This window comes from Camelus dromedarius, chromosome 10 (genome assembly GCF_036321535.1).
Source record: "Camelus dromedarius isolate mCamDro1 chromosome 10, mCamDro1.pat, whole genome shotgun sequence".
Taxonomy (NCBI): domain Eukaryota; kingdom Metazoa; phylum Chordata; class Mammalia; order Artiodactyla; family Camelidae; genus Camelus; species Camelus dromedarius.
In genome coordinates, this window is record NC_087445.1 from 38,030,086 (window position 1) to 38,054,056 (window position 23,971).

At 33.0% G+C, this 23,971-nt stretch overlaps 1 protein-coding gene across 1 annotated transcript in view; it reads left to right on the forward strand.

Moving 5' to 3' along the window:
- C10H9orf85 (chromosome 10 C9orf85 homolog) overlaps window positions 1–23,971 on the forward strand; it is a 53,817-nt gene that overhangs the window by 24,195 nt on the left and 5,651 nt on the right. The window contains exon 2 of the mRNA XM_010999903.3: window positions 6,418–6,524. Coding sequence (XP_010998205.1) covers window positions 6,418–6,524 — 107 coding nt within the window. The remainder of the gene's footprint in view (window positions 1–6,417; window positions 6,525–23,971) is intronic.

A 23,971-nucleotide genomic window follows, 5' to 3' on the forward strand; every position in this document is an offset into this window, starting at 1 on the left:
TCTCCAAGAAATATTAGCATATTATATTCACCAATAAATTAAAAAGTTAATACATCTCAGACAAGGGGAATTTACCCCAGGAATGCAATGTTGATGGATTGGAATATTCAGTTTTGTTAAGGTGTTGGTTCTCCCCCAGATTTATTTATAGTTTCAATATAACCCTAGTTACCATCATAGCAGGTTTTTTTAAATTGAAATTAACTAACTGATTCTAAAATATATATGAAAAAGCAAAAGAAGTAGAATAGCCAAGACAATTTTGAAAGAGAAAAATTTAGAGGATGCACAGTACTGATTTCAATACCTTAAAGCTCTAGTAATCAAGACAGGGTGGGACTGAAGAAAAAGTAGACACATAGATTAATGTGATAGAATATTAAGTCCAAAATAGACTCACACATACTTAACTTTTGACAAAGATACAAACACAATTTAACAGTGCTGGAACTTAGACACCCATATATAACTTAAAAAGAACCTCTACCAGTGTGTTGTACCATGTACAAAAATGAACTCAAAATAGATCATAAACTAAAAGTATAGCGTAAAATTACTGAACTTCAGAAGAAAAACAAGTGAAAACCATGATTCTTCAGACTTCTTAGATTTGATGCTAAAATCATGGTCCATAAAAAAAAAATGGAAAATTGTTCTTCATTTAAATTTAAAAGGTTTTCTCTTAGAAATAATATCTTTAAGATAATCAAAATAAAAGTACAGATTAGGAGAATGTATTAGGAGAATTTACAAAGCACGTATCAACAAAAGCCAGGTATCTAGAATATATACAGAACCCTCACATCTCAATAATGAGGAAACAAACAATACAATAAACAAAGGGGGGTGGTGTAATAATTTGAACAGACACTCCATTAAAGAAAATACACGATAGCATAGAAGCAAATGAAAAGATGTTCAACATTATTAGTTATTAAGGAGATGTAAATTAAAACCATAATGAGATAACTCTACACACCTATTCAGATGGCTTAAATAAAAATTTACAACTTCAAACACTGGAAAGGATTTGGAAAAACTGGATCTTCATACATGGCTAGTGGAAATGTGAAATGGTACAGCCACTTTGAAAAACTTAGTTTTTTTATACAATTAAGCATAAAATTATCTACACCCAACAGTGCCATTCTTAAATATTAAATCAAGAGAAATAAAAACTTGACTACACAGAAACTTGTATGTAAATATTTATTAGCACCCCATACTAGAAACAACTCAGTGTTCTTCAAATGGTGAATGAATAATCTTACAGCACATGTATACAGTGGAATACTATTCAACAGTAAAAAAAGGAGTGAGCTCTTCAAATAGCTATATACTTCATCATTTCATTTATATGACATTCTGGAAAAAACAACACTATAGGAGCAAATGAAAAAATTAGTGTTGCTTGGGGAGTGATAGAGGGAATTGCAAACAAAGAGTCATGAGGGAACCCTTTAGAGTGATGGAAATGTTTTATATTTAGGTTGTCAGATTCATAGAATGATACACCTAAAATGGGCGAATTTTACTGTATATGTATTGTATCTCAAAATTGACTTAAGCTGGCAACCTTTTTTAAAAAATGTTTAATTAATGTAGAAAGATTGATAGAGTTAGCATTTAAAATGATTTATTCAAAGGACCTTGCATGGATGCTAAAACCATGAAACAAAAATGTTATTGTGTAATAGTATATTGACATGACCCCCATACATTATTGCAAATCTTTATAATTCAAAGAGATCTGGGCAGTCATTACCTTAATCAAATGATCAGTCAAATTTCTCATCACTGACTAGGTAAGAACTGGACACTTTGTGTTTCCTGACTTGGAGTAACATGGAGTACACAGCAGCAGCACAAATGAACTCTTCTTGTTAAAACAAAACAAAAAACAAAACAAAACAAAACAAAACAAAACAAAACAAAACAAAAACTCAAACTTGGATCTAATCAAGCCTGTAAACCTAACTTCCACTTTATGGGACTACAGAAAATAAAGCAATGAGTTAAATTACACCATGAGAAAACAACCTGACAAATCCAGAATGTGGTATATTCTCAAAGACAACTTACTTGGTATTTCATAAAACATCAGTGTAATAGAATATAAAAGAGGGAGACCCTTCTAGATTAAAAGAGAGATAACAAACTGAACTTGAATACTGATTTAGGAGAGTGAAGGAGCAGTTGAGGAAATTTAAATGTATACTAGCTACATTCAATGATCTTAGAGAGTTATTTTTCTTTTTTCTGAGGTGTGGTAATGGTATTGCGGTTAAGTAGGAGAAAGTTTATTTCTAGGATATATATGATTGGGAAGTGTCTTCATGTCTGCAACGTATTTTAAGTGTGTACACATAAAAAGCAAATAGGTAAAATGGAAATGTTAACAGTTGTCTCTAGGTAGTGTATATGGCTATGCATTAGTATTGTTTTATTTTTTCTGCGTGTTCGAATTTTTCATAATAGAGGTGAATGTTTTTAGAACTCAGTTAAGAGAAAGTTTTTATTGAAGATGGCCTTATGCAATGCATTTCTGTAGATCCTGTGAATATCAGTCATCTGTACCTACATTGCATGCCTGAGAATAACTTTTTTACGACACTGTTTGGCATTATGTAACACCCGGCTACTTTGAGAACTAGGGTAGAAAACAGCTCTGTGAAATGCTTTGTACTATAAGGCTGTTTTTGAGAGCATTGCTTACTGTATCGTCTGGTGCCCTTTCTGGGAAGAATGAAACTTTGGTTTTCAATAACAAGAATAGTTGTTCTGCTTCTAAGAAACCGGCGTTTCAGCGTGTTACAGACATTGAATCAGGTAGGCAAGCAGAGCTTATATTTTATTGGCTGCTAGAAAACTCACATGTCACTTGTGGCCATCTCTAGCAAGTGCACTTCCCAGCTGCACTGCTGACTGCTTTGTAATTTTCCCTACCAACCCTCATTTTTCCCTGAATCTGATTTCTTCATCTATTTCTCAGTTGTATTTATTTGTAAGGTACTTTATGCCCAACAATGTTCTGGCCATATTAAAAGAATTTAAAATAATACAGTTTATGATTTGAAAGTCACAATCTAAAAGACAGATTTTTCACATTTTTATTAGTCATGTAAGTTCTTGTTCCTAAACTCAGATCCTTTATCCTCTAACCAAATTTAGAGTAAAGGAGTGTTACTAGAGAATTTTAACATATATACTTTTAACTATAATTAAAATACAAAGATTCTATTTTCTAGAATGACATTGTTGCAGCTGTATTGGCAGCAAATACCTTATTTTGGTGTAACGCAGGGGAAAGAACAAGGCCAGTCTATGGAAATAGAAATTCAGCAGTGGTTAGAATTGGCATTTTCCTTGAGAATTTTATTTTTTAATTCCTCTGGTTTTTTTTCCAGTTAATGAAGGGAAGAAACATATATCATTGTTTTACCTTTAGCATTTCTGAAAGAATTATGGTATAGAAAAAATCCTAATGAAAGATGGTATTAGTTGCTCTTGAATGAAATTCAAATTCTTTTTCCCTCACAATAGTATCTTCCTTCTGTTAAATGATACTTTATGTTTTTTTTATAAAATATTTTTCAGCATCAGCATGTTGATACAGATGTTATATTTACAATTTGTTCTTGCTACTTTCTTGGGATTGAAGTCCTCATTCAGTTTCTTTTGGGGATTGCTGTATTATATTACCATAGACTCATTGTCTGACAACAGAATGTTTTAAAGCAGGGATAACAACACTTACTATAAAATATGTTGTATGAATTAATGTTGGCTAAGACAGTTTTTATGACTTTATGTGTATATTAGTAGGAGTCTCTTTTGATACACCTTAATCTTATTCTAATATTTCAAAGAAAGTATTTAGAGGGGAGGGTATAACCCAGTGGTGGACCACATGCTTAGCATTCAGGAGGTCCTGGGTTCAATCTCCAGTACCTCTATTAAATAAACAAACAAATCTAATTACCTCCCCCCAACCCCACACAAAATACTAAAAGAGAAGAAAAAAAAGTATTCATTGATAAATAAGATTTCCTTTTTTTAGCAAAGATTCTTAAGTCCAATGGAATCTTCCACTGATGATTTTTTTCCTTTAAGATCTGAAAAACAGCTTGTTAAACTTAATGATCTTTAAAGGCTTTTGTACTTATAAAACTTAAGTTTTGATTTTATATTCAAACATGCTTAACCTTAATAACCTATTTTCTTCTACCATGAGGGGCATGCTAAAATTAATTGCCAAAACAGGGTTAGTTGTAAATATAGGTGTAAGGTGAGATTGCTGTCTCCTTTGCCCCAGGCAGAATGATTCCTAGAACTAGGATTTAGCTTTCATTGCTCACATGTCTGGAATTTGCTTTTTCTAGTTTGCCAAAATACTGTAAAATAAGATATACAATTTTCTTTTTGCAATTATTTTTTAGTGAAAGTACTATTCATTCTCATTCTTACTCTCATGCATTTCTTAACACATGAAAATCAAGTTTAATTTTGTAGTAGTGCCTGCTAGTCATGTGAATACTGTACAACATCTCCATTTATACTGCTTCACACATCACTCACAGGACAAGTCCCCACAAAGACCTGTTTTGTTCCACTGTTGATCCACCCTAAAGAAACCAGTTTCTAAACTATGCACAGCTTTGTAAATCAAGATGAACTGGTCAGAAATTGGATTCAGAAACAAACAACAAACCAAATAGTGCTTCCTAGTTAACAAGCAGAGTGTGTTATATATAATAAAATTGTAGATAGTGAAATGTTCTGCTTTCTAAGAATATTCTAATTAGAAAATTTATATCACATTCATTTTATAATCATAGATCAAGTCATTAGCTTGTTTCTATTACTGTTATAGTTTTGAAAATTAAAGCAATGCTTTTAGTAAGATATTCTAGGCAGCAGAGGTCAGTGAGAACAAAAGATGAAATGTGAACTTTAGTTCTGGGTATTTCTTAGCAAGCCCTGTATGTGATAACTAAGTGCCAATGTTAAGAGTGATAATGCCAATGATAAGAAGAGGAGTTTGGTATTAGGCACAGATTTCCTTCTTTCTGGCTGCAGTCAGCAAACCACAGAAAGGAGGAAACATAGTGGCATGCAGAATTTACTTTCCCAGAGGCTCTCCATCTAGGTCAGGAAAAAAAGAATGCCCATACACAATTCATAAGTAACAGAATATGTTTTTCACTACAAAGTTCAATTCAAACATAATGTATTCACAGCTTAATCTATGGTTTTTGATAATACCCTTGAAATATTTTCCCTTTGAATAAATATTTTGTCATTACTTTACCTTCTTGTTTAGAATTTGAAAGAATATCAAGCACTGTTCAGAAGTTTTGTTTTCTTTCAGATGATCTCTACACATTGTGCTTACAACTCAGTATCAAATACCTTCCAAAGAATCTGCATCTTTTGGGATGCTTTTTTTTTTTTCTCTCCTCTTGAGAAATTAAAAAAGGAAACAAAGGAAGCAAAGAAAACTTAAAATGTCCATTACTCATTATTGCAACAATAGGCAAAGACCAGGCTTCCACAACCAAAATAAGTTAGAGAATTCTCAGCGTCCTGGGTGAAAATATATACTCTAGGTCCTGAGTCAAATGAATATGTTATAAAATATAAAGCTATTGTGAGAACACATGACACATCTAAACATTTCCCTTCCTCCTTATTTCCCAACACATTTGGGGAAGAAAATTATAATATAAATGTTATTTTTTCCCCCTCACAAAGCTCATTTTCCACCACAGCACATGCACATACGTATTTTCTGTTTTGAAGAAACCAGGTGAACTTTTCTAAAATATTTTTCATTACATGAGAATACAAAAGGATTAAGTTAAATAATTAAATGCCTTCTTGCTTCCAGCTGCTTCTCCATGGCTCTCCTTTCTCAAGTTTCTGTTTCTGCTCTCCCCTGCAGACTGACAATTCAGTCTCAAAATTTGAACTAGATTTTCTTCTCTTACATTTTAATTGCATCCAGTAAAATGCATGTATCTTAACTATACAGTTTGAGTTGTAACACATGCATCAGAATCAACCCAGAACCTTGTGCATGATAAGCATGTGTTCTACCACTGAGTTGTACACCCCTCCCAACCAACCTCTCTCACTCCCCCTGCCACACACAGTAGAAGACTTTCTTAAAATACCCCTGCCAGGAAATTTAAAAATTTCCTAGATGATTCTGAACTACTCCCAGTTAAGAATCTTTGCCTTTATAAAGAACCAAATTGATAACGTACAAAAAGTAAGTACATAGTATATCGTAAAATGTTATACAGATTAAAGTTAGGTTACCATTTTGAAAAAACTTAAGCGTCTCATTTACCTTTTGGGGTTTGTAATGCTGACTCACAAGAGAAATTCTCCATTTGTTTTTCTGTTTTTTAGAAAATTAATGCAAAACTTCATGATGGAGTATGTCAGCGCTGTAAAGAAATTCTTGAATGGCGTGTAAAATACGGCAAATACAAACCATTGTCAAAGCCTAAAAAGTGGTAAGTTAAGTTTCTTATTACCTTACCCATAATATCAGTATCATAGCTTATTACTTCATTCCCTGATTTGCAAAATTGTGTCCAAATAAATACTAAGGTAAATAGAGAAAAAAATTCCATCCTTCCACAAAGAATAGAATTTCATCTTCTATGCTAAATCCTGGTTTGTGAAGGCAAATAGATTGAAATGGTGAGTTCATCATTCCCTTCTCCATTCTTCCATAAATAAATAATGCACCATTTTTATAGCATCTTGTTCATAAAACAAGATCAGAGTTAAGGCAGAGAAGGGAAATTTTATTTTGCAAAATTCTATCTTCCACCAATGAGGGAACATATTTACTATGTATTATTTTTACCAAAGAGGTCTTAAAAAGGGTTACCTTTTAACTTGACCCATGAAGATTACTAAAATGGCTTAGTTTGAGTATCATAAATGAATCACTAGAGCGATAATTTCTAATTTCATTCTTTTGAAGTTTTGGGTCTACATGGAAAGATAGTGGACTTTGTTTCTCATCCCTGTGTCCCTTACCCTTCTATAATTTTGGGATTCTGTTGTATCGGCCTTACATACATTGTGGTGCTGCTCCCTTACATCGTTTGCTTCAGCTGGCTGAGGACCATATTGGAGGGTAATTGCTGCCTAAAAGAGAAAAGTAATTATTTTAAATAAAAATTAGCATTAATATATGTGATATGTTTTTACAATTATGAGTTTTAATTTGGTAGACTATATAGAAGCTCTTTAGAATACGTTTGTTTGTTGTTGCTTTATTTTCCTTTTAGCTATTCAGTAGTGGTATCTCCCTTAAATGTATTCTCTCTTCATTTATGGGAGGAACTTTTAATTAAAGTTTGGATAATCCGTCTAAATAATAAATATGATATAACCCTTGCTGTTTCTCATAACTGAAAAATTGTTAGCCTTTTTGTGGATCTTTAACTCAAGCTATGTAGTAATTTGTTTACTTGAGAATATTTAACAACTTTGAATGTTTTAATTTGGACATTTTATTTTGCCAAAAATGTTTCTTTTTAATATAGAAAGTTTAAAAACCTCTGGTAAAGATAGAACTTCAGCCTTTTAGAAATTTTTTTGTTTTGCTCTTTCAGAACAAATTTTTAGTGATTATTATATATCTAGTTGACCCCCTTCTAAATAGCTGTGAAAGTTTCTCCTTTCAGTCTTTTCTTTATGTTCTCTAGCATTTCCTACCCCTCCCCCCAAAAAAACCACTTTTAAACAAAATTTTAAAGTTTTATGCTCACTGGCCCAAATTAGCAGTAGGGAAATTTGGCAACTGTTTACACTATCCTTGCTAGATTTCCATGAATGAAATAACTGTATTCTCTACCATAGAAATTAAATGCTGGTTGCACTATAAATCATGTAATTTTAAATAATAGGCCTAGTGTAAGGTTTGTAGTTTTCTGAATATTTTCAACAAGTATTTCTTCTTATAAAGGTACTTGGAGATTTCATCACCAATCTCCATTTTTCTCTTGGTAGTGCTATTTCCTAAAAGAATTTGAAGTATAGGTAGTAAGTATTTACATAGTCCTAGTTTTAATAGATTCATGTTATAGCAAAGAAAATCATTTAAAAACCTTTGTGCCTTATCCATTATCTACATTTTAATCTCTTATCTTTAATGTGTTCTGCATTATATATCCTATATATTCATTGTGCCAGCATAGAAAAGATTATATCAATTTTTATGAATTTTCCAGATGCTATGATTTGCTACAGAATTTCTGAACTTACTTTAGATAGCTCTTGGATTTTCATTATTTTTCTGTATTACTTGTGGTATTAATATTTTTAAGGCTCCAGAAGAATTTATATTCTGTAAATCCTAGAGGAACAACTATTTTATGCAGAGAGAAATAAAGACTCAGTTAAAAACAAGAATAAAAGGAAACAGTGTTAGTAGCAAATGTTATGTTTAGTTCCAGAAAACTTATAACAGTCTTTAAGAATGGTTGCATGTGAAAATGATCATCCATGGATGCTATGAAAGGCCATTGGAGAACAAAAACAAATAAGCAAAAAGAATGGTTGCATGTGGACACGTGGACCCAAATGACAGCAACTCTGTCCTGTCTTAGAGTCATTGAAATCTGTGGTGTCAGGGAAGCTCATGGTGATGTTGCCAGTAGCCAGGTAGTGCAGTGACCCAGAGGCCTTTGAGCTGAGAGCTAGAGAGGCCCTCAGGAACTACTGTTCCTTATCGCCCTTAGGCAGGTGAGGTTAGCCAGAGAACAGCTCCCACTGAATGCAAAATGAAGGAAATATAATATTGTACAAATACCAAAATACAGGTAACAAGACATTAGAGCCTAAAGGAAGATCTCTAGGAATAAAAAAGCCCAAGAAAATGCAAAACAAATGATACCTCATGAGAGACTAAGAAACTAGTTAAAACAAAGTCTGAACTAGGAGGTCAACTTTGCCTGGTGTAGAACATCATGAATTTCAGATTGCATTAGAATTTTAGATTACATTAAGCATTTCAGAAAGCCTAGCTTTCAAACCCGAAACCAGGATTAAGAGTGTTGTAGAAAGTATAACTCAACTATATACACTTTGCTGTCTCTGCATATTAAAACTTGACCAATATTGTTAGGAATTTAAATCCATACATAAAAGATGTTTGAAGTATCATAGCTTGTTTTAAAATTTCAAATGTTTTGTTCAAGCTAATCACATATAAATTAAATTTATCCTTTGTTAAGATTCATATAAGAAGTTTACTTTGACACTAGATGCGTCTTTTGTGTAAAGATTCATTTTCCAGAACCCTGAATATTGCCTTTGGTTAAAATGTTGAGCATTGTTTCACTTGTCTAGCTGTCTCATGCCACAAATTATGTAACCAAATGAGGTACATAAAAAAAAGTTCAGCAGAACATAAAATGTAGGAGGAGGAGGGGCTGCTTATAAGTGACATTTCTTTTGTAATGAAGTAATATTCTGAATATTGGGAAAATTAAAGCCTTTTGTTCGGCATCTGAATCACCAAAACCCACACACATTTAGCAAATTTCCGTTGTCCATGGGATCTGATACCAAATGTTAGATCAAAAAAAAAAAGTTAGAGATCTAAACTCTTCAAAGTTGTTTGTTTCAACCAAGGGAGGCAAAAATTGTACTGTGTTTGTCTCTGGCAGACAATATTTAGTGTTTCTCTTTTTCCTTTTTCAGTGAGGTGATATGTTGCAGGATTTTTGTAAATGTGTTCTTTATGATAATTTCTCCCGATTACTGAAAACTCTGGACCATCCCCAGCGACTTTTTAGAAAAGAATAGATGTCCCAACTTGACTTGGTAGAGAGGAGAGTTGAAAACTATCTGCTAGAGAGGGATGAGATGATGGCTGTGAGGGGGAAGGGGATGAAATGCCTGTCACCTATTAGTGATGTGTGAACCATGCGATGCCGATATACTACCTTTGATGTGATAAAGTAATTTTAAATATCACTGCATACTCAAAGCTTTAGGTCTTGATAGAAATATAGTGAAAGGCTCATACATATAACACTTAGCTTTTTACAGCTTCTCTTCTCTGTAAAAGCACTAAGATGAGCTGCTGTCCTTGTTCTATACTCTCCCACTTAATCAGAGGTCAGCGTAGTCTACCAAGATTCCCCATCCATTTTGGCTCATATCTTTTGATTTTGAGGTGAGCAACTGCTACTCCCTGCTGGAGGGCTCTTGTGTGCTATGATCGACATCTCCCTTGATGCCTGAATGGCATAAGCATTATTAAGATTACTAATAGATGTAAGAATTGTGGTTCAGGACAAGTCTAAATCTTTTTGATTAAAACTTCATTGTTCACATTTCTTATTTTTTAAAAGGAAACCCAAAGATAAATTAAAACCATTCATTACCATTCCTGGTCAGTTCCCAAGTCATTCGTGAACACTGTAAATAATTTTGGGGGTAAAGCAGAAAATTATTAGAAAAACAAGAAATCTTTAAAATATAGAATGATTTATATAGCTCTTAAAGAAGAAAGGAATCTTTTTATTTTTCACTTAAAACTCATTTATAGATACTTATATTATTTTCCGGGTACTAGAAATACAGATAGAAGACTGTCTCATTCCTCAAGCAAGACAGGAAATTAAATAGGCTTTTTTTTTTTTCAAATTCTGGGCTCAGAGGGATTAAATGTCTTACCCAAGATGAGAAAGTAAAGCAGATGGAGTTAAGATTCAAGTGCTAATCGTCCTGTTCCAAAGCCTTGTTTTCCAGTTCTCCCACAGTGTTTTGTCAGTATCTTAAAGTTAGGCATTCAAAAAGTCCTTTTTCCCCCCTTCACCTGAGCCTGTTACTATATTAATCTTTACAGAAGTCATCTATCTTATTTATGGAAGTTGTCTACAGCTGAGTACCACCTATATAGCCCGCTTTCCTTTTTTTTAAATACATGTATCTAGACAAATTTTACTTTCCAGCCCTAAAATGCCTAAGCTGTTACCTAGAAACTTTTACGCCTTGTGTTTCAGGTAACCAAGCAACCTCTTTCTCCTGTTAATTTAGAAGTATGGCAGTCAAATCCCACATTTGTGTTAGAATCTCTGGCATTTTTTTCCCTCTTCCTACACGTAAAAAGTATCATCAATAGTATAGTGTTATCTCATGTTTAACACTACCATAGTATTAGAAGAGAAAGGAGAGCCTAGTGAAAAATAGCAACAGGCCTGGGGTCTGAGAGGGGAGGATTTTGCCTCCCATGGGGACATTTGGCAATGTCTGGAGACATTTTTGATCGCCATGACTAGAGGATCTGGAGACATTTTTGATTGTCATGACTAGAGAATGTGGGAGAGATGCTACTGCCATATAGTAAGTAGAGGCCAGGTGTAGGCTAAACATCCTAGAGTGCACAGGGCGCCCCTACAACAAAGACATATCCAGCCCAACATGTCAATAGTGTCTTGGTTGAGAAACCCTGGTACATACAAAATAGATGGATACTCACCGGGTCAAGCCACTGAAACTTCGTATGTATCTTAGGTCAGTGGTTTTCAAACTTTTCAGCTATACAATTTTTGAATAAAACAAAGCTTATCCAGGAGTCCATTGAATACTACAGGCCAAATGGAACTGCCCTGAACGGAGACAAGGGAGGCCAGACCTTAAATGCGGTAAGAAGAATGTTGATTGAAAGTAGATTTCATCCTAAAAATATTTCAAGTGAAGAGAGGAAGAACTGGTGTAATATGCCTTGGAACCACATTGCTCCAGGGGTGTCTGGCCAAACAGTTTCATGACATCTGGATACTTTGTGCCTAAAACACTATTTGCTTTTCATTAAACAAAGTCACTCCCCCTGGTCCTCACATGCAGGTGTTGCACTTCTTAATCATTTTAAAATTTGTAATAGCTTAATTTTTATTTCCACTGACTGCCCCAGTGCAGCCCTTATCTCTTCATACTTCATTGCATTAAATAAATAATTCTCCTCTGTCTCACCACTACTCAAATACCTCCCTTGATCCAGATGAAAAAGGTAGTGTTTTTAAAAATGTTTCAAGGGCTCTTGTGGGGAAGAGTCGGGTCTCCAGCAGCAGGAAGCTTAGTGGAGCTTTGTCCCCACAGAAATTTAACTTTTATATGTTTACTATAGTGTCCTGGGGCAGTGGAAGAGGGAGATCCTCTAAACTGGGAGAAAACCAAGAGTAATACTTTTGGAGGGAAAATGAGGTGTTGCCAGCAGGACTTCCTGTAGCTTGCCTCTCTGGCTATATGCTTGCTCCATCTTATACTACAAAGTTTTTTCTGACCAAATTAGCCAAACTAAATCCTTCAAGATAATCTTTTATTGATCAACTGTGTTCTTTTAAAAAAAAAAAACTATTTGTTTATTTTTGTTGTGGTGGTAAAATACACATGACATAAAATTTGCCATTTCAGCCATTTTAAAGTGTGCAGTTCTGGTGTAGTCACATGTACAGCAGATCTCCAGAACTTTTTCATCTCCCACATTTGAAGCTCTATAACTGTTAAACAACAGCTCCCCCTTTCCCTGCCCCTCAGGTCTTGGTAACCACCATTCTACTTTCTGTTGTTATGAATTTGACTACTTTAAATACCTCATATAACTAGAATCATATAATAATTGTCTTTTTGTGACTGGTTTATTTATTTAGCATAATATCTTCAAGGCTCATTTATGTTGTAGCATGTGACAGAATTACCTCCCATTTTAAGCCTGAATAATATTCCATTATATATACATATACCATATTTTGTTTGTCCACACATCCATGGGTGGACATTTAGGTTGCTTCCACCTCTTGGCTGTTGTGAATACTGCTGTGAACATTGTTGGGCAAATATCTCTTCGAGACTCTGTTTTTAATTCTTTTGTATATATGTACCCAAAAGTGGGATTGCTGGATCATATAGTAGTTCTATTTTCATGAGGCTTCTCCATACATTTTTCCACAGCGAAGGAACTATTTTATAATCCTACCAACAGTGCAAAATGGTTCAAATTTCTCCACATATTTGCCAACATATGTTAACTCCTTTGTTTTTAACGGGAAGAAGTATTGTACTCTTGAAAGTCTGCTTAGTAAATAGTACTGCTGCCCTCATTTTTCAAAGAAAGCAAATTAATGCTCAGAAAGCACCAAATGTATCCACCAGCTACTGGTTAAATCATGACAGTACCTTGCACTCATTCCTTGGTGCTGGATTATTGTATTTGTTCATCATTTGGCATTCATTACTTGTATTTGTTCATTGAGCAAACACTATAACATGAATCTCCTTGAACCAGTTATAATCATATTTTAGATAGATAGATTCCATTTATAAGTATCCAAACTATACTTGCTTTCAGTGCTTAGGAACTGAGCATACAACTTACCTCACTATGAAGTACTTGAAGAGTAATATTTGCTGTGTGCAGTGACCAGTCCAAATTGAGCCCTTATTCCTTCATATAATCTGAATTTATAGCATCTGAGTGAAGATCCATTGTTTAAGTGGCTAATTCTACAATCTACATGTTCTAAACATTTTGACTTGCCACCCATTTGGTATATTGTAAAAGAGAGCACATTTGTCAGATTTTTGCATTCTAGCAGCACAGCTTCTTTTATTAAAATACACCCTTGACAAGTCTCTGGGCTATCATTGGCAAAAATCTATATTACATGCATTAGAAAAATAAGTAGATTTAAATGAAAAAGAAAAATTAATGGACTTTTAAATGAATTACTAGGTAAAGAGTTTTTGCTTATTTTTTCCCTTTTTTAAGTTTGAAGAAAATATTTGTATGAGAACATCTAAAAATTAAATGGTTTACTGTAGAATCTTCTAATAGAAAAGTTGTTTCAGTGCTAATAAACACTGATGCTTAATATAATTAACTGGGATGGAAATGAAAAACCTTTATATGTTATAATAGGATCATAGCCAGAGAAGGCTCTTGACTTGGTGATATTTTATGTAGGGAAATGGCTACAGATTGATGAACAGAGTTGAATTCCTTAAAAATTGGATACTTAATTTATATGTTTATTGCCTGAAGGCTGGCTTTTTTCTTCTTCCTTCCTCCCTCCCTCCTCCCCTCCTTTCCTTCCTTCTCTCCTTCCTTCCTTCCTTCCATTTTTCAATTTTTACCATTTAAATATAGCAATTGGATTGTTTATCTGGTTTATAGATTGTTAATCTTGGTGGGATTTGTGAAAATTATTGCTGGAATTCTAAAGAGAATTTTAAGAAGGTGATACTGTTTGAGGAATCATGGTAAAAGCAAAGGAAAAGATCTCAAATTCTTAGAGCTGCCCTAAGATCACATAAGCTAGATTTCACTTTAACTCGAGTACTATGAGTTTTTCCATTTTCTGATAGCATCTTAAGCAAGTAGGTAATTAAGATATGTATTTGTATTGAACTTTGCACTTTTTTTCAAAGCTTCATCATATATATTGGATTCTAGTAAGAACCCTTTGAGGGTAGGAGTAGCAGATAAGAAAGTGGTGAAAAATTAGAAAAATTGGGTGACTTACCCTTGGCACAGCTGGGAAGCAGCAGATTCAAAATTAGAATGCAGAGATGTTTGTTTTTTCATAATCTCTCATTCCTGGCTTTCATCTGAATGTCAGATCCCTAAGGTTTGACTCAAAGTTATCCCCCACAACTTGAACCATTCCTGTACCTTAAATTAGCCAACACAGAGTTTTCCTTTATAGAATGAAAATATATCTTCTAGAAAACTTTATTTTGTATAACCAATTTTCCTTACTTGATCTACAAGAAACAAAAAACTGGACCTGGATTTGAAAGATCATTTAGTATAATCCACATGTTTTGTTAGGAACGAAACTGTCTTTAGGTAGACTCCAGGGTAATGATGGAGGATAATTACCCTAAACATACCTCTTTTCTGGCAAAGGAGATGGGATTGCTAGCTATAACAGAAGAGATTTGGTTTAGTTTGCAATTGTTTTAAATAACATCTTTAAATAGTGTACAAGACACTGTGCTGTATATTACAGAAGATACCAGAATGATTCTCTGACATCAAGGAATTTACAATCTGTTAGGAGAGATGGACCCACATATAACTCTTGGGCATATGGCAAGAAGTTCTAGGTGTAAGTAAAAGGAGACAGAGATCCAAAGGACACAAGTAAAGACTGCAGAAGAATAATGAAATGAAAACAGGAGAGATAGATCTATAAAAGGTAGAAGAGTGCTATAAACAATGTTAGCAGAAAATCCTATGAGGAAGGCCCCAGGGAATGGAGGGAAAATAAACATAACCCCCTCCTTCCCTTTGATGGACAATGCAGATACTCTAGAGCTGTCTCTATATGTCTTGTCTTTGGGTTCTGCATAAATTGTCATTTGTTCATTCATTTGCTTTTGTTAGTTTTTCTTTCCTCTTATTACATAATCTTGGTGATTCATAAACATTAATGTGTTGCCTGTCAAAAAAGATTTTCTATCTGCTTTGAAACATATATTTAATGAAGAGAAAATAAGACAGAATTTTGGTTTAGTGGTTGGTTTTCTAGCCTATAAAAAGTATGTTGATCATTTTTCTTTTGTTCTTTTAGCAAACAAAGGTAAACATTGTTATATGCTATGATGTGATCAGTTCCTCCATTTATCTGTCAGTAATATGAGAGTCACCACATTCCAGAGTCCTTGAGTGGAGTTTTAGTCACAGGTCACTCTTTATGTCATATCATAGTATATAGTGACTTTAAACCCTGTCTTTATTCTTGCCTGGAACCTTGGTCCTTAATATTTAAAGGTAAAAGTGGAGTTTTCATTACTGTCATCCCTTGTGCACCCATGCATAAAGCCTACTTTTTGACATTAATATTGATTGATACAGCAAGTTTTGATTTAAAATTGCCTGCTCCAAGTAATAATTTTGAGTAATAAGTTCCATTTTTTTCTTTTTCTAAACTACTCTTGGTAGAGGTAAGTATTTTGTACTCTTTTAAGAATTATTCTAATCAAATCTACTGCAATAAAAAGAGGTAGTAAAATCTTTCCGCTGATTTTCAGATACATCATTTAGGGACACAGGGAAGTTCTTCTTCTCAAAGTTCTTGGAATTAGGGAACGTCGTTTCCTTAAAAGCATTTCCTAGGTAGCATAAGATATAATTTCTTAGTATGGTTTCAGGATCTTTCTGTGTTAGCACAGATTACTTAGAGCCACTGTAGGCAATGTCACTTTATGGAACTCTATCAATGTGAGTTTCTATTACCTGTATATCAAGGGTGGAGCACCACAGCTCACTGTTTACGAAAGCACCTAGTCATCACACTGTGAGAGTATCACAAGTAGAACTGAACTGTGATAAAGGTTAAAGCCTAATAATATAACCAAGAAATGAAAGCCATGCCAGAGAAGTTGTGGCAGAGTAAAATCAGTCTTTTACTTCTAGAAGTATTAGAAATATAAGATCAGTTCTTTTCCCAATAGTATTTATTATCTAGATCAGTGGGTCTCAAAGTTTTTATTCTCAGGACCTCTTTATGCACTTAAAAATTACTGAGGACCCCAGATAACTTGGTTTATATGGATTTTAATGGGTTATATCTAATGATATTTATTGTATTAGATATGAAAACAGACATTTTAAAATGTAATAAATAATATTAATATAAGCAACATGCCCATTAAATGTTACTATTAATAACTTTCTATGAAAAATAACTTTTGAAACCAAAATATTAATAAGACAAGTGGCATTGTTTTAAATTTTTATGAATTCCATTAGTGACTGGCTAATAGAAAGAAGAGGGAACAGTACATTTTAAAAAGTATATAAGTAAATTTTATTCCTTCTGTATAGCACAGGGAACTATGTTCAATATCTTGTAATAACCTTTAATGAAAAAGAATATGAAAAAGAATATATGTGTATGTGTAACATGACTGGGACATTATGCTGTACACCAGAAATTGACACATTGTAACTGACTATATTCAATTAAAAAATAAAATAAAAAGAATATAAGTAAATTTTAATAACTTTTTCCAGATAATTGCAGAAATTCATCTTTGATAGTATACCAGATCTCAGAAAGGGATGTGAAGAAATTAAACGTTAGTTACCATGCAGAATCTGAAACCACATCAGTGAATTACACTAAAATTCATTGGTCTGTCTAGCACATTGAATGGATCTTTCATTCATGTATGATTTTGTAACATCATGCATTTGCTCATTGGAAAATATTAGTTTAGTGAGTTGTACAGATCTTCCAAATGTTGCTGTGTTTTATTAGAATATAAAAAGTCATGTTAATACTACAAGGATGTCTAAAAAATTTGTATTTTTGAAATTTTTGTTATTTAACTATAAGTTTATAAAGGTAACAAATACAGTAATTACTAGTACAGTTTGGGGCCACTGTCTTTGTTCGGGCTAAGTTTCCAGCGCTTGTAGTACCAATTAAAAAGAATGAGACTCAAAGAAGTTAAAGTGACTTTCAGTGATTATATGGCAAGGATATGTCAAAGGCAGACTAGATCTAGATCTCGTTTCCCAAATCAGTTCTTTTTTTTAAAGTACATAATATTACTTTTTCTTCCTTTTGTGTTTTTTTATTGTTAAAAAAAGTAAATATGGTAACATTTTTAAAAAGTGTATTACTGTCTCCTTTGTCAGTAAACATTGTTCATAAGAGTAACCTGTGTTTATGATTGTTTAAATAGCTCTAGAGTTCTCTTAGTAAAAGACTTACAGAATTTTCAAAATATAGACATTTTCGGGGAAAATTAGATGAAATTTATACTTAGGTGAATTTCAGGTTTTTCTTTACTACGCATTTTATGAGAAAAATATTTAGGAGTGATTAAATAATTTACATCTATTTTTAAAGGTGTTTCAAGATACTGCAGATGTTTTATGACAACTTGGAATGTATATCTCTTATCATTAAAATAATATCTAAACCACTCCATGCTTAAGATCAAGATTCTTTGGCTAGATGAATGTGACATTTTTAGGTGAAAAAAAAGCCTGTAACTCAATTGCTTTCAGGCTTTCTCTCAATCTACTTCCCAAGGAGATGTAAAGCCTAGATTAAGAGATTTGAAAGAGAGGGGCTAGAAAGATCTCACTTCTGTGCCAGAGAAATTGGAAGGTTGAAAACCTCTAAAAATGTATATAATTTACATTTTCACAAACATTTCACATTTATAAAAATGAAATGTCATTTTAAAAATGTGTGTGTGTATATCTCCTTATAAGATAGGTATATTTATATCACAGAGCTACTAGCCTAATACAACCTGTTTTTCAGAATGGATTTAAATTTGAAAAGAGCATAATTGCTTTCAGCAACAGAATTCCTTCTCTTTTCAACCAGCTTTAGGAACACTGGAAAGCCTCCCACCCCCCACTCAATCAAGGCGGTGTTACTTTGATCTGGTCAAGAGTTCTCAAGTGGTAATGTGCATAAGAATTTCTTGAATAATTTGTTAACCAAAAGATTCTTTGGACCCTTCCCCAAGATTCTGATTATGTAAATAATGGGTGGAGCCCAGGGATCTGCATTTTAATAAGCTATGCAGGTGTTTGAGCCAGTGTTAAAAGTCACTGTTTTGAGAAAGAATGTAGAATCTGGTATCTTTTGACTCCAGATTCCAAAACAGGATATCCCATTTTAAGCATATTTTACATGTAAATTTTAACATTAACAATTCTGTAAATACGGTTTTATCCCTGAATTAGCAATTTGAATACTTAAGGATTGATTTACCCCAGGAGTCCCTATTATGAAACAACATACTCATAAAAATGAAAACATATATGCTAATTTCTTTGAAACTTCAGAAAAACCTGAGACAGACGTTCTTTAAAATTATTTTAAAACTTTAAAAAATTGAAGCCAAAAAACATTGTGAAAATTGTCCTAATCCACTTGAATTATTAGAATTTGTGTGTTCTAAGAGCATAAATTTTTATTCTAATTTTTATTGCAGAGTGATTAAGTAAAACTTTTTAGAAAGTCAAAACACAAACATACCAAATAATTTAACAAAAATTTTTAGTGATTATTTTCACTTTGTGTATCAGAGGGTTTTTTTTTAACTAACTTTTTCTTCCCTAGTCTAGTCTCTTTTAATAGTGAAATTTACCCTTTGTAGTGTACAGTGTTTAAAAACAAAATTCAGCTCAGTGAATTTTTAAAATCTTATTGACTCTATTCAACAATTTATAAATTAGGCAGCATCCGGTTTAGCAGATGGAAAGGAGTTCTGAGGAGCTGTAGAAAATGAAGGACTTTTGTAGGCAGAAGGGAGGGGGAAAAAGGAAGTTACACTGGACAAAAAGCAGACTGGTTATTGCAAGGACACTTTCCTTTAGAGGGTGGCAGGGGTCTGTCAGACAGATTGCATAACTTGTGCTGACTAGGCTATTCCTGATTGGTTTAAACTTCCATTTCTGGGAGAGCTGAAGCTAAAATTCTCAGTTTGGCGATTTGGGGCTTAGCTTAAGTGATTCTATTTATAAGTTTTGACAAATGAATACAGTTGTGAGACCAAAACCTCAATTAAGATATAGAGCAGTTCTGTTACCACCAAATATTCCTTTATGCCACTTTGTAGTTCCTCCCACCTCACTCCCAATCCCAATTTTTACCTTTTTACAGAATGCCATACATATTGGAACCATATAGTATATAATCTTTTGAGGCTGGCTTCTTTAACTTAACTTTGATATTCATCCTTGTTGTTGTGTGGATTAGGTCCATTTTATTGCTGAGTAGTATTCCATCAGGATGTCCCACCAGTTATTTGTTCATTCACCACAGCTGATGGACATTCAGGTTTTGTTAGTTTTTGGTACTTACGAATTATGCTGCCATAAACATTTATGTCCAGGGTTTTGTGTGAGTGTATGATTTCATTTCTCTTGAGTAAGCATCTAGCAGTGAGATTACTGGCTTGTATGGTAAGAGTACGTTTATAAGAAACTATTTTCCATAGTGGCTGTATCATTTGCATTCTCACTAGCAATGTATGAGAGTTCCAGATGTTCTGCTTCCTTATCAATACTTAGGATTGTCAGAGTTTTGTTTTGTTTTGTTTTTCTTCAAGTTTTGTTTTGTTCTATTTTAGCCATAAGTGAGTAGCTGTATTTCATCATGATTTTAAGTTGCATTTCTCTGATGACTGGTGAGGCTAAGAATCTATTTATGTGCTTATTTTGCATCCTTATTTGTTTCTGTTCATATCTGTAGCTCATGTTTCTATTGAGTTTCATTTTACTTATTACTGAGTTTTGAGAGTTCTTTATATATTGCAGGTACAAATCTTTTATCAGATATGTACTCTGCAAAGATTTTTTGCTAACCTCTGACTTGTCTTCTCATTCTCTTAATAATGTCTTTTGAAGTGGGGAAGTGTTTTATTCTGGTGAAGATCTATCTAATTTGTCAGGGTTTATTGACTAATTTGTTGTATTTAAGAAATCTTTGAGGAGGGTATAGTGCAATGGTAGAATATATACCTAGCACTGTTCAATTCCCAGTACCTCGGTTAAAAATAAACAAATAAATAAACTTAATTACCTCCTCTCAGTAAAAAAAAAAACAAAAACAAAAAACAAAAGCCTTCAAATAGCATTGTGTTTAAGAAAAAAATCTTTGCCTAGCATAGGGTCACAAAAATTTTCTCTTGGATATTCAATTGTTCCAGGGTCATTTGTTGTAAAGACTGAACTTTCTCCATTGAATTTCCTTTGTACTGTGTTGGAAATCAATTGATTCTATATGTGAGGGTCTATTTCTGGACTCTGTTCTGTCTCATTTATCTATGTGTCTATCTTTTCACCAATACCACACTACTTTGATTACTGCAGCTTTAAGATAAGTCTTGAAATCCAGTCTTAAGAGTCTTCAAACCCTTTTCTTTTTCAAAATTGTTTTAGCTATTATGTTTTTTGCTTTTTCTTATAGCTTTTAGAATCAGCTTGCCAATATGTACAGAAAGTCATTGGTTGTTGCTAGAACATAGAAATGCGGTTTATTTTAGTTTACTAACCCCATATGTTGTGACTTTAATAAACTCACTTTTTTTTAATACTATTTTTTTTGTAGATTCTGTGAGCTTTTCTCCATAGACATCTAATTTTTTTTTCTTGCTATCCAAACTGTATGACTTTTATTTCTTTTTTGGCTTTATTGGACAGCCTAGGACCTCCAGTATGTTTTTGAGTGATGAGGGCAGATATTCTTGCCCTGTTCCTGGTCTCATTGGAGGGTTATTTACTCTTTCAGCATTAAATATGATATTAGCCGTGAGTTCTTTATAGATGCTTTTTATTGAGTTGAGGAAGTTTCTTTCAATTCATAGTTTGCTGAACGTCTTTATCATGAATGGATGTTGAATTTTGTCAGACACCTTTTCTGCATCTATTTAGATTATCATATGGTTTTTCTTGAATATTGATTTGGTGAGACACATTTATTGATTTTAATATTGAATCAGCCTTTCATGCCTTTGGATAAAGCCCACTTATCATGACTTGTCTCCTTTTTATGTATCAATAGGTTTGATTTGCTAACCTTTTGTCACATTTTTACACCTGTGTTCATTAGAAATACTGGTCTGTAATTTTGTCTTTGTTGTATCTTGATGTTAAGGCCTCTTCAAATGAGTTAAGAACTCTTCCTATTTTGTAAGGATTTATATAAATTAGTATTATCTCTTAAATACTTGGGAGGACATTAGAAGAGTAAAGTCATTTGGACCTGGAGTTTTCTTTGTTGGAGAGTTTTTAACCATATTAAATTTGTCTTTCATGGATAAAGGAGTTTTTAGATTATCTATTCTTCTTAAGCAAGTTTTTATACTGTGTCTTCTCAGAAATTTGTCTATTTCAAAGAAGTTGTTGGATTTATGGGCATCGAGTTATTCGTAAATTTAATATTTGTTGGATCTGTAGTATTGTCCTCTCTTTCATTCCTGGAATTGGTAATTTACATTCTTTCTTTTTCTATATCAGTCTTGCTATGTGTTTTTGAATTATATTAATCTTTTCAAAAATCCTACTTTGGATTTTATTGATTTTCTCTGTTTTTCTGTTTTCAATTTCATTGATTTCTATTCACATCAATATTGCTTCCTTTGTCTTGTTTGCTTTGAGTTTAATTTACCCTTCTTTTTCTGCTTTCTTAAGGTGGAAGTCTAAATACTTCCTTTGACTTAATATAAATATTTAATTATATAAATTTCCCAAGAACTTCTTTAGCCCCAATCCACAAATTTTGATGCTGCCTTTTCATTATCATTCAGCCAAAATGTTTTCTTATTTCCCTTGTGATTTCCTCTTTGACCTGTGGGACATTTAGAAGTATTTTGTTTAACTTCTATATATTTGGGCATTTCCAGATATTTTTTCTGTTATTGATCTCTAGTTAATTTCTTTGTGGTAAGAAAATATACTTTATGTAAATTGTAGAGTTTTGTTTTTAATTTGTTGAGTTGGTTTTATAGCTCAGAATGTGGTCTGAGATTCTATTGTATGAATTCTTTATATATTTTGGATATTAACCCTTTATCAGATACAAGATTTGCAAATGTTTTCTTCCGCTCTGTAGGTTGCCTTTTCATTTTGTTGATGGATTCCTTTGCTGTGCAGAAGCTCTTTAGTGTTATATAGTCCCACTTGTTTATTTTTTATTTTTTTGACTTTACTTTTGATGTGAAATCCAAAAAAGTCATTGCCAAGACTAATGTCAAGGAACTTACCGCCTGTTTTCTTCCAGGAGTTTTATGGTTTTACATCTTACTTTCAAGTCTTTAATCCATTTTGAGTTAATTTTTGTATATGGTGTAAGACAGTGGTCTAGTTTCAGTCTTTTGCATGTGGCTGTCTATAGTTTTTCCAGTACTATTTATTGAAGAGACTTTTCTTTATTATATATTATTGGCTCCTTTGTTATAAATTAATTGACCATAGATGAGTGGGCTTATTTCTATGCTCTTTAGTCTTTTCCACCCATCTATATGTCTGTTTTTATCTCAGTACCATACTGTTTTGATTACTATAGCTTTGTAATACAGTTTGAAATCAGGGAGCCTGATTCCTCCAGTTTTGTTTTTCTTTTTAAGTATTGCTTTGGCTATTCAGAGTCTTTTGTGGTTTCATACAAATTTAGGATTGTTTGTTTTATTTGTATGAAAAATGCCATTGAAATTTTGATAAAGATGACATTAAATCTGTAGATTGCTTTGAGCAGTATGGCCTTTTTAACGATAATGTATGGTTATATACAGAACATTCCATCCAAAAGCAATAAAATAAACATTCTTTCAAGTGCACATGGAACATTCTCCAGGATAGATTGTATGTTAGGCCATAAAAGAAGTCTGGAAAATTTAGGAAGATTAAAATCATATGTCTCAAGCATCTTTCCCAACCACAGTGATATGAAACTAGAAATCAATTACAAGAAGAAATCTGGAAAATTCACTTATTTATGAAGAGTAAATAACATGTTACTGACCAACCACTGGGTCAAAGAAGAAACCAAAGAGAAATTTTTTTAAAAAATACCTTGAGAGAAATGAAAATGAAAATACAGCACACCAAAACATGGGATTCAGCAAAAGCTTTTCTGAGAGGGAAGTTCCTAGCAATAAATGCTTACATTAAGAAACAAGAAAAATCTTAAACAACCTAACTGAATACCTAAAGGAAGTAGCTAATCAAACAAATGAAGCCCAAAGTTAGTAGACGGAACGAAATAACAAAAGTCAGAGTGGAAATAAATGAAATAAGAATTAAAAAGACAATAGGCAAGATCAATCTAAGAACTAGTTATTTGTAAAGATAAACAAAATTAACAGGTCTTTAGCTAGAATCACCAAGCAAAAGAGAGACCTCAAATAAATCAAGTATGAAATGAAAGAGGAGATATTGCAACAGATACCACAG